The 13,566-nt window shown below is 44.8% G+C and overlaps 1 protein-coding gene across 1 annotated transcript in view; it reads left to right on the top strand.

Annotated features, from left to right (window-relative positions):
- The window catches only part of NIT2 (nitrilase family member 2), a 502,164-nt gene that overhangs the window by 320,168 nt on the left and 168,430 nt on the right, over nt 1–13,566 (top strand). Inside the window, exon 6 of the mRNA XM_086934539.1 lies at nt 669–743. Coding sequence (XP_086790665.1) covers nt 669–743 — 75 coding nt within the window. The remainder of the gene's footprint in view (nt 1–668; nt 744–13,566) is intronic.

The following is a 13,566-nucleotide window of genomic DNA, read 5'->3' on the forward strand; positions in this document are numbered from 1 at the left end:
TTCTGATGTGATGAGGTAAGGAAAAGCTTTTCCACAGAGACCAATTATTCCCCTGTGGAGGAGAAAAAGTTGCTTGTGCAAAAGCATATGTTGCATCACTAACTAATGCAGATCTCCCATGTAGTTAAAAAAAAGCATAACTAAATAATGTGCGGTTAGAGTATTGGAAAATCTATGACTATTGTCAATTTTGCCCATTATTTTTGCAATCACTTTATTTTGTCATCCTTAGGCTGAAAGGTTATCTTAGCTGAAGTGCTCTGTCTATAGATTCTCCGGTCAGACGAGCATGCCAATATGTCTGAACCACATGTAGCTTATTTCATGGTGGGGAGAATTTTGAATAACACATGTTTATTCACGTGTTTCCACGTCTGTATGTCTTTTCACCATGAACTTATCTATAAATGTAATCATTCTTGAGCCTTTCATGTTTGCAGTTTCCTATATAGACTGTAGGTGTGTGTTTGAAAATTAACATATATCTTTGACAAAATATTCCTGGAGTATAACATTGTGTTTTTTTCTAAATGTTTGAACTTTATCTTAGGAGAAGGACTTCAGAAGCTCCATCCTATTTATATGTAAACTGATAAAAATTGCAATCAACACACAAAAAATAAAATTGTTAAGTGTTTACTAACTCGAACACATGTCTTTCTCAACAGCTTACTGTAAAGTAGGTGTGGGCATCTGCTATGATATCAGATTTGCTGAGCTTGCTCAAATTTATACCAAAAAAGGTAAGAATCCTGGCTTTAAACTGAACATAATTTAAGTAATGGGTGGTGCTGTGTATGGAGAAATGCTGAACCTTTGCTCATTTATTGTACATCATTTTTTTCTACCAGAAGGTAGCTACAAGTAAATTCAGACGGTAGCTTATATGAATCTAGAAGTTCCATTGTTAGAAACAAAATGGAAGAATTTACTAGTAAAATTATAGGCAAACAATGGGGTGGCAGAATGGCCGGGTAGAAACTGATAGATTTGTTTATAAGGTGGTTTTGCAGAAGTTTCTAAAAATGTCAGTAGTTTGTGGAAGCATTGCTGTGATTATGCATACACTTAACGATGCATGTTCTTAGCATCAGATTGTATACAATAAAGAAATTCGAAAATGAAAATTGTAGATTGACCTTGATTGGTGGATCTTGAGTCATAGGTTGGTTAGTGCATAGACTGGAGAGCGTAATGAGTTCAAATTTAAAATGAATATTGAACCGATATCCAATTAGAGAAAACTTTGTAGGAAGGTAGGATCCTTCTAGCATGGTTACCCACACTTTTTGCTTGGTGTCAGTGTGTTTTTGACTAGTCTGACTGGGAGCTCGCTAATTAGGACCCCAGTCACTGTACTTGCTCCCTAAATTTACCGTGGTAAGTACTCCTGTACATCCATAATTGGCCACTGGTTTACCCTAGTAAGTCCCTAGAACAGGGTACTGAGGTACCCAGGGCATAGGTACACCAGGGGTATTGTGCCACCCATTGGAGGCCACTTAAACTGTGACCAAAGGCCTGCCATTGCAGGCTGTGTGTGTTGGTGCTTGCACCTCTCACAACAGATATGTTTCCTTATATCTGGGGTTACTGCTCTTAAGAAATATAAGTCACCCCTATGGCAGGCTTTTCAGTCCTGAGGGCAGGGTGCTTGGTTATACGTTTATGGGAGTCCCTGATTTAGTAGGACACCCCTGCAAAACCCAGAGTCGATTCTCCAAGCTTTGTAAGTGTGGTCAGCTATCTTAATACATATAGTGGATATCGGTCAGTACGAGAGATCTAACTATATAGTGGCTGCACAAAACCCAATCGTGCTCAGTATCAAACATGTTGGACTCATACCCCAACACAAATTCCTGTATTGGGAGTATGATCCCAATGTACTGGGGGGCTCCCTCTGAGTTAACCCCCTATATTACCGGTATCAGCATTTCAGGGTCTGAGAGCAAGCTAGTGCTGCTGCCGACCACAGAATTGATAATGCCTCCCTGATGCTTAGCCAAGCTTGAGCTGGGGAAGGTACAAAAATATGTTTCCTATCACAAGGAGGTGTGACCACCTCCCAGACAGGACGCAGTGTATCGGGATTGCCAGCACCACCAGACTGCTTTGAAGGGCACATTTGGTGCCTTTCTTGCATACTCCAGTGTGAGCCAGTTCAGGGAGCCACTGGCTCCCTTTCTGATGCTTAACTGGACATAGGAGTATCCTCCGCTCTGTCCAGCTCCTACTCTGGGTGGGACTCCTGTCGTTACAGCCCTTTCCCTAGGGTACCTAAGGGCTTACCTGTGGCTGGTTCCTTAGATTCATCATGGGACAAGACTCAAGCCTGAAACCATGAAGCTCTTCGTTCGTCTGGACATTTGGACTTTGCTTGGCTTCACCTGGAACTAAGACTGCATCAAGGAAGACTACTGCTGCTCCTGGTCTCGCTGTTCTGCAAGTCTTCTTCAACGTCTGTATCTGTGCTTCTTCAAAAATCTTCACCAAATCTGCAGGCATCAAGGACACCCAAAGTATTCTCCCTTGGAGTGAAGGAGTCACTCCCCTGCATCTGCAGGCACATCAACAAAGCTGACCAGTCTGCTGCTCCTGACGTCCCTCAGACTTCTAAAGGCTCAGCAACACAGGTGGTAGTTTTGAAACCCCCTTTAGGCCCTACCTGTCCTCTCTGTAATTTTGAGACCAATAGGCCTCGTCGGAAAACTGGGCCCAAACCCCTGTGCACCCCTTTGACTTGCAGTTGCCTAGGCTTGTTGGCTGTGCACTCCAAAGATCTTCAGGCTACAAGAAGCGCCTGACGCCAGCATCTCTTCCTGCCAAGTACAGGGTCTTCGCCGCATCCTCTGCACCTTGGACCTTCCTTCTTGGTGAGCAGCTTGAGGTCCTCTTGCGACTCCTGTGCTTTTGGCTTATGGGTCCTCCTGAGGGTCTTTTTCTACTTCAGTAGGCTTCCCTGCTTGCTTGGTCCTGCTTTGACTCTCCTGCTTGTGGTGAGTCCCTTGGACCTTGCTGTTCCTAAAGCTGCTCCTTCTTCATTCTCCATGTCTGTTGCAGCTACCGAGGCTTGTTGGTGCTTCCGCCGACACAAACCCCCTGGTCATCGACTTCCGACTTGGACAGCCCATGTACGTCTCCTGGTCTTCCTCAGCGTTGCCTGGTCCTCACAGCTGCAGCGACAAGTTTGCAGTTCATTCGTCTGAACCGTCCGACATTGGTGGGCATTTATTTGATTTGAAGAATTTTATATAGCGCTGGCTAGACCCGGAGGTATCAGAGCGCTTTACATGAGAACAGATTGTACATAGTTACAATAGCATGCAATAAAATGTAAAAAAATATAAATGTAAATTACGTGCTTATATAGCGCACGACTACCCGGAGGCATTTCGGCGCTTGCTTAGGGAACCCGTCCTGGTATTCCCCTGCGAGATAACCCAACAGGGCATCCGCAGGGTGAAAGCCAGGCATCCCGCCGCGAGGGGCCGTCGTGGAGATTAAGCAAGCTATTGCCCAGAGCTGCAGAGTGTGAACTCATGATTCAAGTAGGCACCGAAGCGGGAATTATCGAGTCCATGGACATATTGACTCAAGACCCTGCCGAGTCGGGAATTGAACCCTGGTCCCGGGCTGATAGACACAGATATGAGTCAATAGGAGCATGAGGATGGGTGGGAGGAGGAATAAGACAAGGGTGTAGGGGAAAAAAGCAAAACAGACAAAGTCTATGCCTTTCACCCTTTTACTTTGCATTGCTCTTCTGTGCCTCCTGGTCACTCCTGAGTGGCATAGACTCTGTCCCCTCTGCTTGCAGATTCTTCACTTCCAGAATACACCCTTGGATTCCACCATACTTCTTCACCTTCTTTTCCAGAAGTCTTACATTGTTGTCTATGGAGGTTTCCGATGTCTCTTCACCCCTATGCACCTGGCTTCCCTGGTGTAGGTAACATGGTCGCCGGGGCATCCACGGGTGGGGTGGCTCTCCAACATTATGTCCTCCCAGGGAATTCTTTGGGGTCCTCTGAAAAACTGCAAATGGAAATGCAAAACTGAAACCACGACTTCTCCACTGATTTCCAATGGGCACGCAACTGTGTTCCCACTATGCACGCAGCCTCTGTGGGGTTCCTGGGAACTTACCTTGGGTGGTTTCTGGCTCCTCTGGGTATTCTGGTCCATGTCCCGTCATCTCCTGCTGTTTGCATTCCAATTCTCAATATGTGGATTGGTCTCCCCCTGGAGACCACTGTATTTCGTGCTACTTACCTATTTGCAATTGAAGTGTGTTTGTGTTGATATCTCTGAGTAGGAGAAATGCCAAAGTGTTAGTGAGCGTTGTGAAATAGACTTATTTTTATATACACACTGTGGGGCTCTTTTTCATTTAATCAACACTACATGATTAAGTGGTAAAACAAGCTGCTTAACACTCTGTCAAGATAAGCCTGAATGCTGCTCTCCACAGCTACTACTTGGAGAGCTTTCTATGGTTATCAAAGACCACTAAATCACCATAAGTGTTGCCAGGATTAGTGCAAGGTGCACCACTTAAATATGTGTGCACCATAAACTAAGCCAGCCTCCTATACACTACAGCTGGAGTTCTGTATCTAAAATGTTTTTTACTTTTGACCTCAAAGTTTTCCTAGGCAGAAATATGTCAACTCTGTAAAGTAAGAGTAATGCTTAGAACCAGACCATGTGAAGCAGAGTGACCTTTCTTGGTTTCTCTCTAATGTACATTTCTACATAGGGATTGTTTTATGTGCAGATGGGTTTATTTTTCTCCCCTCCTTGTTACCTCAACACATCAGGAACACGACTGGCCAAACCAGGTCTCATTGCACAGAATACAACATCCCCTGCTTACCAGGCACAGCAAAGATGAATTTCTGATGGATACATCTGATTTGTGGATTCCTCACCTTTCGAATTACCCCCTTGCACAGCACTCCACAGAAACTGTTCTTCTCAGCTCTCCCACGTTGATGAGGATGTCACAAAGGAACGGCTCCACACGCGACTCTGCATGACGTCATCGGAGTCATAGGAAGACCTTGTTGGCGTGCTGAAGTCAGTTCCCTTTTTTTGCGTGCAGTCGACGTGTAACGTTTTTTTTCAGGGTTCTCGATTTCTGAGAGTTTCTTTGTTGCAAGTCTTCGTATTTTTGTAGCAGCAATCATGGCTACGCAGAGGAAATCCAGATTCAAGCCATGCAGGGATTGTGAAGGTCAGATGTCTATTAATGATCCTCATGATAACTGTTTGTGGTATCTCTTGTCGGACCACGACATTGGGGAGTGTTTGTCATGCAGGCGCATGGACCCCAAGGCTTTAAAGGAGAGGCCGGCCAAATTGTTTGTGGCCAAAGCCATGAATCAAAAAAGGGGTCGGAGAAGGTCACGGTCCTGATCCCAGTCACCGACTCCGCATACCTCAAAGTCGTTGAGGAAGCATAAGAAGAAGCGGCGCCATGAGTCCTAGCGTCGTTCGTCGAAACATGAGTGTCGGGCAGGCCCTAACGACATACAAACCAATGCACACCTCCTACCTTAGCCGGAAGTCTCAGCCGTAAAAATCAAGAACAGCTCAGGAGATAGTCCGGTTAATCCATGGTCTGGGAACTCTTCCCACCAGGCAAACGTAGGCGGTCCGGAAAAAGAGAACTCTGGCCATTAGTCTCAATAGAAAGACGGGCGCTGTTTCGAACACCGGGTAGTTTTCAAACTTCTTTTTCACACCTGTTGTGGTGGTGGATCCTTAATAAAAAATAATCTCAGACTCAGTGCGAACTACTTACCGCCCTCTCTATTCTTTCCACGAGCTTCCAGGGGAACCGCTGGCTGTTCAACGAAGACTACCCAGATCACAACAGAGAAAGAAGAACCAGGGGTCGACAGCTAGGGGACCAGACAAGAACTGCAATAAACCTTAATCATTTATAAACCAGTCAAGCCTCCTAGCTTCTATTTCCGTCCATCCCTCCCACAGGTGGTGTCAGAAGTGGGATTGGTGGATATGGAGGCGGTTATGAATGAAATGGCGGACAACCAGGAAAAATGAGGGAAAGTCATGGAAAGGTTGTTGGCGGTCGCCGAAGAAGACTTGGAGAAACTATAAAAGACTCATTGAACAACGTCATTCTCAAGAGATGGTCATAGGCAAGCTGGCGGAGACTCTTTGTCAACAGATGGCCCATACCACTCTTCCCTCCGTAGTAATGCAAAAATACGTTAGTGGAGAAGACCTGGATTTTTTTTTCTCAAACTTTGAGAGAATGACCAGGGCAGCAGTCTGGCCGCTAGATAAATGGGAGCAGTATCTCGGACCGCTTCTATCAGGAGAACTCCAGGCCGCCTACCAAGCAGCCAATCCATTAGGTATGACCCCTTACGACGATGTAAAGAAAAGCATACTGGAACGTATGGGAATTGACAAAGAAACTTACAGAATCCGTTTAAGGCAAATACGAAAGAGACTCCAAGAAACCCCAAGAGCCTTATATTACAGGGTAAGAGATATGACAGATCACTGGTTAAAACCCACAATAGCAACTAAGGAAGACATCATGGAGAAAGTATACTTGGAGCAGTACCTTTCTTCATTACACCCCCATTCAAAAAGGGGTGCGACAACACACTCAGTTGACCCTACAACGGGCGGTTGAAATTGCCAGTGCTTTTAGTAGAGCACAAGAGAGTCAGAAGACCTCAAGAAAGCAAGCAGGCTGTCCCATAGAACCGCTAGAGCTCCCCCTCTGAAAAAGCCAGAAACAGGGCCTTTACCTATTGCTCCAAGACCCCCACCACCCCACCAAGGCCCCTGGTGTTCCCACTGTGGAATGTTCGGACATATCGCAAGAGTTTGTCCCCAAAAGGAGGAACCTATCGAGGTGGGTTTGACTAGGTCCTATGTGTGTATGCCAGAGGAATGTAAACCCTTCCCTATCAATGACAGGTTTTAGTCAACCGGGAACCCAGGGATGCATTGATCGACACCGGCTGTCTTCAGAGTGTCATACAACCCAAAGCAATCTCAGGAGGGGTACAAAACACTCATGGAGGTGTACATATTCAGTGTGAGCACCAAAAGCCGTATTCGAGCACAGAAGTCCAGATACAACATGACCCCACAGTCCAACCGGTATCACTCAAAGTAGGTCTCATTCCCAAGCTGCCCGAAATCCTGGTCCTAGGGAACGACTACCCTTTTATAGTGGACTTATTAAAGGAAAAGAGGTCATGTGAAGTTGAATGGAGAGAAACCTCCCCATTTGCTTTCCTTACGGATCAAGAATGGCCGCCGGCTAAACTGAAGAAAAGTAAAGGACAGAGAAGGAAAGAAAAGAAAGAATGGACCCAATTCAATTCAGTAAACTTTATTCGGAAACATGTAAATCATGTCCATAAAAGTACATACATACAGAAAAAATTTTAAAAATTCCCAAGACAGTCGCAATCACTAAGAAAGAAAATACAGTAGAGTACATATAATAAATTGAGTAAGACACTTAAAAAGATTTAGAATGAGTAAAATGTTGTATAAAAAATGTTAAAAAATCATGCTTTTCCTATAAGTAATGGCCCTGAGTAAATAACTGGCTGTATAAAAACAGATGTCAGGATGATTCATGTTAAAAAGTAGTTTCATTGCCGCTTTAACAGTTCTGGCTCCGAATTTAATAAATAAAGGTTTTAAAAAGAATTTACGACATTCGCTATACAAGTTACAAGTAAGTAGAAAGTGCTCTGTGCTTTGTTCTGAAATATTGTCACACCGACATGGACCTGTGGGGCGTGTTTTAATCTCAGGAAATGCAACCAATAGATGGGCCGTGCCCATCCTCAGCCTGGTAAGAACAAACCTATGTTGCCCTTTGGTTACCTGGGTGAGGTATGGATGTAGGCCCACAAATTCATTCAAATGGTTATAACGTACACAGGTAGAAAGCTTCAGATCTCCGTGGCCCGTCTTTCTGCACAATGATTTAAAAAGATTGATTTCAGACTCTTTTTAGAGAGATCTGAAGCAGAACAATGATCTGAAGCAACGTCAAACCCAAACACATTAGAAAAAGATTCAATAATGTATTTAATCCAAGGGATTCTGAGAAAATAGTCAAGACGAAGGCAGTCCTCAATGATAGTCCTATTAAATGCAACTTCGTCTTTAATCCAAACAGAACGCCACAACATCAAAGGTCTCAATAATAGTAAATCATTTAGATGGCATAGTCCTAATTCTTTATGAACCAGACTATTAGCAGTAGAAGTCGGGAGACACAGTAATTTTTTCAGAAATGTATTCTCTTCTACCTGCAAAGATTCTGCCCTGGATACTCCCCATACCCCTGCTCCGTACAGGGCAGCAGATAGACACCTGGCTTCGAAGATCTTAAGCATGGCTTTAGGTCTTCTATTACCTAACTTACTTGCAAAGGCAAATATTCCATTTGCACTCCTGGCCATTTTATCACGCACCACCTTATGCTCGGTGTCCCAGCGGCCATTTTTAGAAAAGTTGACCCCTAGGTAGCAAAAGTTTTCCACGCACTGCACCTCTTGACCGTCAATGAGATACCTATAGGGCTTTTTAGTCTTGGCTTTACTAGCTCCACACTCCATCGCATAAGTCTTGCTTTTATTAATGATCAGCTTTCTCTTTTCGATAAAGGCCACAAATTTATCTATCAGAAGCTGTAGGCCCCGAGGGGTCCTGGAGAGCAGCACAGCGTCGTCCGCATAGAGTAACACGGGGATGGAGCTTGTGTTTACTCTAGGGGCGTCCGCTGGTACCTCCTTTAGGATCGAATCAATTTCATTAATAAACAAGGTGAAAAGCAAAGGGGCCAAAACACACCCTTGTCTAATACCTCTCCTGACCCTAAATTTATCTGTGCATTCGCCCGAGGGCCCATAACGGACGCACGAGCTAAGCCTCTCATATAAACGGGCCAAGAAGTATATAATTTCCCTAGGTGCTCCCATTTCTAGCAATGTAGTCCACAATATGGCGTGGTCTACCAGGTCAAAAGCACTGCTCAGGTCAGCGAAACATAGATAGAGCGGACCATTTTTAGCTCGGGTGTATTTCCCTATCAGGAGCTCCAGGTTTAAGCATTGTTCAATACAGCCTCTACCTTTCCTGAACCCATATTGACAGTCTGTCATTATCTGATTAGACTCAGCCCACTCTTCTAATCGGACGAGGAGTACACGACTCATAATTTTGACAGACGAATCCAACAATGAAATTGGCCGGTAGTTTTTAACATTTCCCCGGTCCCCTTTCTTATGGATCGGGACTATTATGGATTCAGACCAGGTGCACGGGAAAGTATAGCGAACAGCAGCATTAAAATCTTTGACCAATACTGGTCCCCAAGTCTCAGGTGCAAATTTATACATGTCGACTGGGACGCCGTCGGGTCCCTGGGCCTTGCCACCCTTACTAGCCCTAATACAACTTAGGACCTCCTGTAAGGTGATGTCTAAATCAAGTACTGGCCAAGAGCAACTTATCGGCAATGTTACCGTGTTAGAGTTAAAAATATCGGAGAAGTGCTGTACCCACGACTCCTTACCCACGTTTGAGGTTAACACGGGAAGTTTATCGTCTTTTAAAAAGGGGCTATTTACTACTGCCCAAAAAAGGGTACAGTTGTTCGATGCAGCCGCTAGATCCAACCGCTCCCAGGCTTCCTCACGTAATTCATTTTTCCTTTGCTTAAGAGCCAGGTTGTAATCGGATCTAAGCTTGGCTACGACTGTTTTGTCTCTAGGTTTGTTGGACAGTTCATTTTTCAGTAACTTCAATGCCATAGTACAGGCGTTGTTGAACCATCCCCTTGCTTTGTTATTAAAATTTCCAGTCAGCCTAGAGAACTTAGCACTAATAAAAACATTTATTTTCATAAAAAGAAAAGTGCAGGCCTCCAGGTTTGGTTTCTCGTCGATAATTGATGTAATATCGGGTAAGCAGTGTGAGATAATGCAGTTAGAAGTTACTTCTGCTCTATCTCCAACCCACCTAATCCTGAATCCATTCGGCCTATGTACCTCAATGTTTGTAATAGGGCTGCTATCTGGAATTGTACAAGCTTTCCAAAACCTAGTTTCGATAACAAGACAGTTATGGTCACTGACCAAGTAATCAATAACCTTGACATCAGAACTAAAATGGGCTAATTCGGAAGACATGCAGATAAAATCAATTACAGTGTTTGCCCCTCTCCCCACAAAAGTTGGCAAACTATCACCCTTCCCATCCTGTTCAATCTCTAGGATTTCCATATCATAATCTAATAGGAAGGAGTTCAGAGTATCTCCATAGGTATTATGTTGGAAATGCGTGGCTGGCTCTCCAACACGATTCAGAATGCCACACAACTTGTGGTTAGAGAGAGGGCATACAGAAATATTAAAATCTCCCACATATATGAACTCAAAAACTGTATTGGAAACTTTCATCAACTGTTTGATTGCGGTGTCTAAATCTAAAATAACCTTATATCTACTGGCATCAAAAACATTATTATACATATTGATCAACAAAATGTTTTTGTGTGCCTCATCAACTAGCCACAACAATTGAGAGTTATTACCCACAGTAATGTGCTCCTTCACCCTTGTTCGCATTTTCACTGAGGTCAGGATTAACAAACCACCTTTAGCCCTACCTGAGCTAGTAGCCGTTGCTGGTAACTCGTAAGCTACAAAGCCGTCAAGGCCCTCGAAATTTAGGCACCAGGTCTCTTGAAGGCATATGATATCAAATGTTCTAATAAATTCTAACCACCCCAATACTTCTATTTTAGAGGCTAGTCCTGCAATATTCCAGCTGGCAACATAGCGAGATGTTGTTGGCCCTGCTAAGATATTGCAGGGTAGACCCACATGCTTAGGCTGTATACTGACAGTAGTAGCAGTTATATTTGGGGACTGATGCAAATCAAATCCTACACCCCCTTCAGCAGGCTCATGTCTGACCTCTTGTCAATCGCAATTATTAAGACCAGACAGGGCATCATACCTATTATGTAGTAGCGTGCTTGGTACTAGGGGGAGTGCCCAGCGATTACGCATATTCAGGTGATTATCCCACCCTAATGCTGGTGTTTTCGGTAGAGTTACATTTTGTTGTTCCCCATAGAAGAACTTTAATGTTAGGGGTACCACCGTACCTCTTCTACGCTGGGGTGGGAGAATATGTGTTAGGACATTAGGAAGTACGTCAGGGCGGGCAAACGTTACCACCACACAGTCCCCTTTGAATCTTTTGGGGCGATTCCCTATCCAGGGAACACGTTTGGCTGATTTGATATCATGCGCCAGTTGCTGTATCCCACCAGGCGCTAACCTCATGTTACCAGAGAGCCAGTGAAGGGCCTTACTACACAGTGAGCTAGATGACTCGGTGACACCGTCATCCGGCAGAGGTACATTCGCTAACACCAGTACGACAGGTGAGGCTTCCTCGATAAACTGCAGGGGGTCTGTTCCATGGACTTGTGCTTGGGGTGCATTTCCTATCAATGGGCACTCTACTGTAGTTGCGGTATTATGATGAACTATCGGGGCAGGCATATGCACTACATTAGTCGTCACACCAGATGGCCCTTCCCCAGCTTGATTAGCCCTTGCAGTGGTATCTGTTGTTGATAATAGAGTGTTAAGACTACCTATTTCCTCGGTTAACTTTGTTTGCACGCCCCCAAGTCGTTTTACTTCTGCCTGTAATTTATCTATTTTGGAGATCAGAGGTTTTACAATTTTGAAAAGTTTACCCTCAACAACCTCGAGCAGTTTAGTAAACATATCATCATCTCCTCTATTCCTTGTAATCCCTTCCCCTACAGCCTTTTGTGGAGCTCTAGAGGGGCCAGGGGATAATATTCTTTTTCTTTTTACTCTTGGCCTTTGTCCGCCCTGTTTCCGTTGGTTCTTCACACAGGCGCGCACCGGCCGTGGTGTATGCTCAGTTAATGGTGGGTCATCTTCCACAGGACCAGATACAGTTTCTGGATCTGAGTCAGTAGCGTTGTCAGAGTCTACCTCCAGAGTAACAGGAGATGCTAGCATAATCAGTGGCTGGCTGTCAGTCTCAATCCTAGATGAAATATTTGGCGAGACCCTGTTTTCCACCAGCACAAAGGGGCTATCCTCTGCTGACTGAGGCAAAGTAGGGCTTAACATACGCAAGTCTGGTGACTGGCTTAACCCAAGTGATTCCCTTCTTTGTTCGTTTATTTTCTTAACCGTTTGCACAACATAATTATCCATAGTGTTAGTGGGCAGAGCAACAGGTTTCTTTTTTGTCGCCATATCGATGTCACACAGTTCACAAACAATACAGCAGCAGGGTCTTACTTGTAGGCGCGTCGCCGGTGGTCCAGGGGGTTGGGCCCTGCCCCTGCCTCCTCGTGCCGATGAGGGCCGTAGAGGGCCCGCCCTTTGCCCGGGCGCTCCCGCGCGCGACTCGCGGGTGCGAGGGGCGTTCCGGTCTTTCAAGCGCCTCCGGGCGCTCGTGCGGCGTCACTTCCGCCGCCGGGGCACCTGGGTGTTGTGGTCCGTATGGTCGGTGGAGCGCTATGGGTGTCTGCGCTGCTATCGCTGGCCGTTTCCCTCACGGCGTGCTTCTGGTGCTGGAGCGCTGGTAAGGCGAGCTGTGTGCTGCCCTAGCTGGCCGTTCACCTCACGGCTTTAGGAAGTGTCAAAGAATGGACCCAAGTTGCAGTGGCGAAAACTAAAGACAGCTGCATTTGGGAGCAGGATCAGAAGTTCCATGTAGCACAAAGAGAAGATCACACTCTCAAAGAGGCCTGGAACCAGGCAGTAGAGATAGAAGATGACCAGCATGTAGGTCCCTAGTTTGTGATAAAAAGAGGGTTACTGTATCGAAAGGGAAGAAAAGAGCAGAGATCACCGCTACTAGTTCCCCAAGCCTTTAGTTAAAAAGTTCTATTTCTCGCTTATAGTCATCTCCTTGGGAGACATTTTGGAGGGGGAAAAACTGGGGAAACTATTTTAGAGCAATTCTATTGGCCTGGTATTTACCTTCAAGAACGAAAATACTGCAGGGAGTGTCCCAAGTGCCAAAAGAACAGCAGTTATATACCCCCAGAAGCCCCTTTTCTATCCCTTCCAATTATAGAAGAGGCATTCTCGAAGGTAGGAATGGATTTGATCAACTAAATTGTAACTTTAAATACTTATTGAATTATATTGAGATATTGGATATGCTCACTTACATAAAATTACGAAGACCATAGGGCTGCGATATGCCCCTAAGAAATGGAGACAGAGAGAAAAGCGTTCATGTTTAGGTCAATAAATCCAAAAGTGGTCAGTAGGTCCAGTGAAATTTGACCTTGACGATAAATCACACATCTAGAGTATAAATGTATGATGTTGTATCTTTCGCCATGCACTTAAATGGTAAAAAAAAATGTACGAAGATTAGTTAAAAAACTGCCCTGAACTTGCGAGTTCAATGATTATACTTAATTCAGCACAATATTTGCAATTTAGATAACTGCCCCCAGCTTACGGGTTCAGC

Source organism: Lissotriton vulgaris, chromosome 8 (genome assembly GCF_964263255.1).
Source record: "Lissotriton vulgaris chromosome 8, aLisVul1.2, whole genome shotgun sequence".
Lineage (NCBI taxonomy): Eukaryota > Metazoa > Chordata > Amphibia > Caudata > Salamandridae > Lissotriton > Lissotriton vulgaris.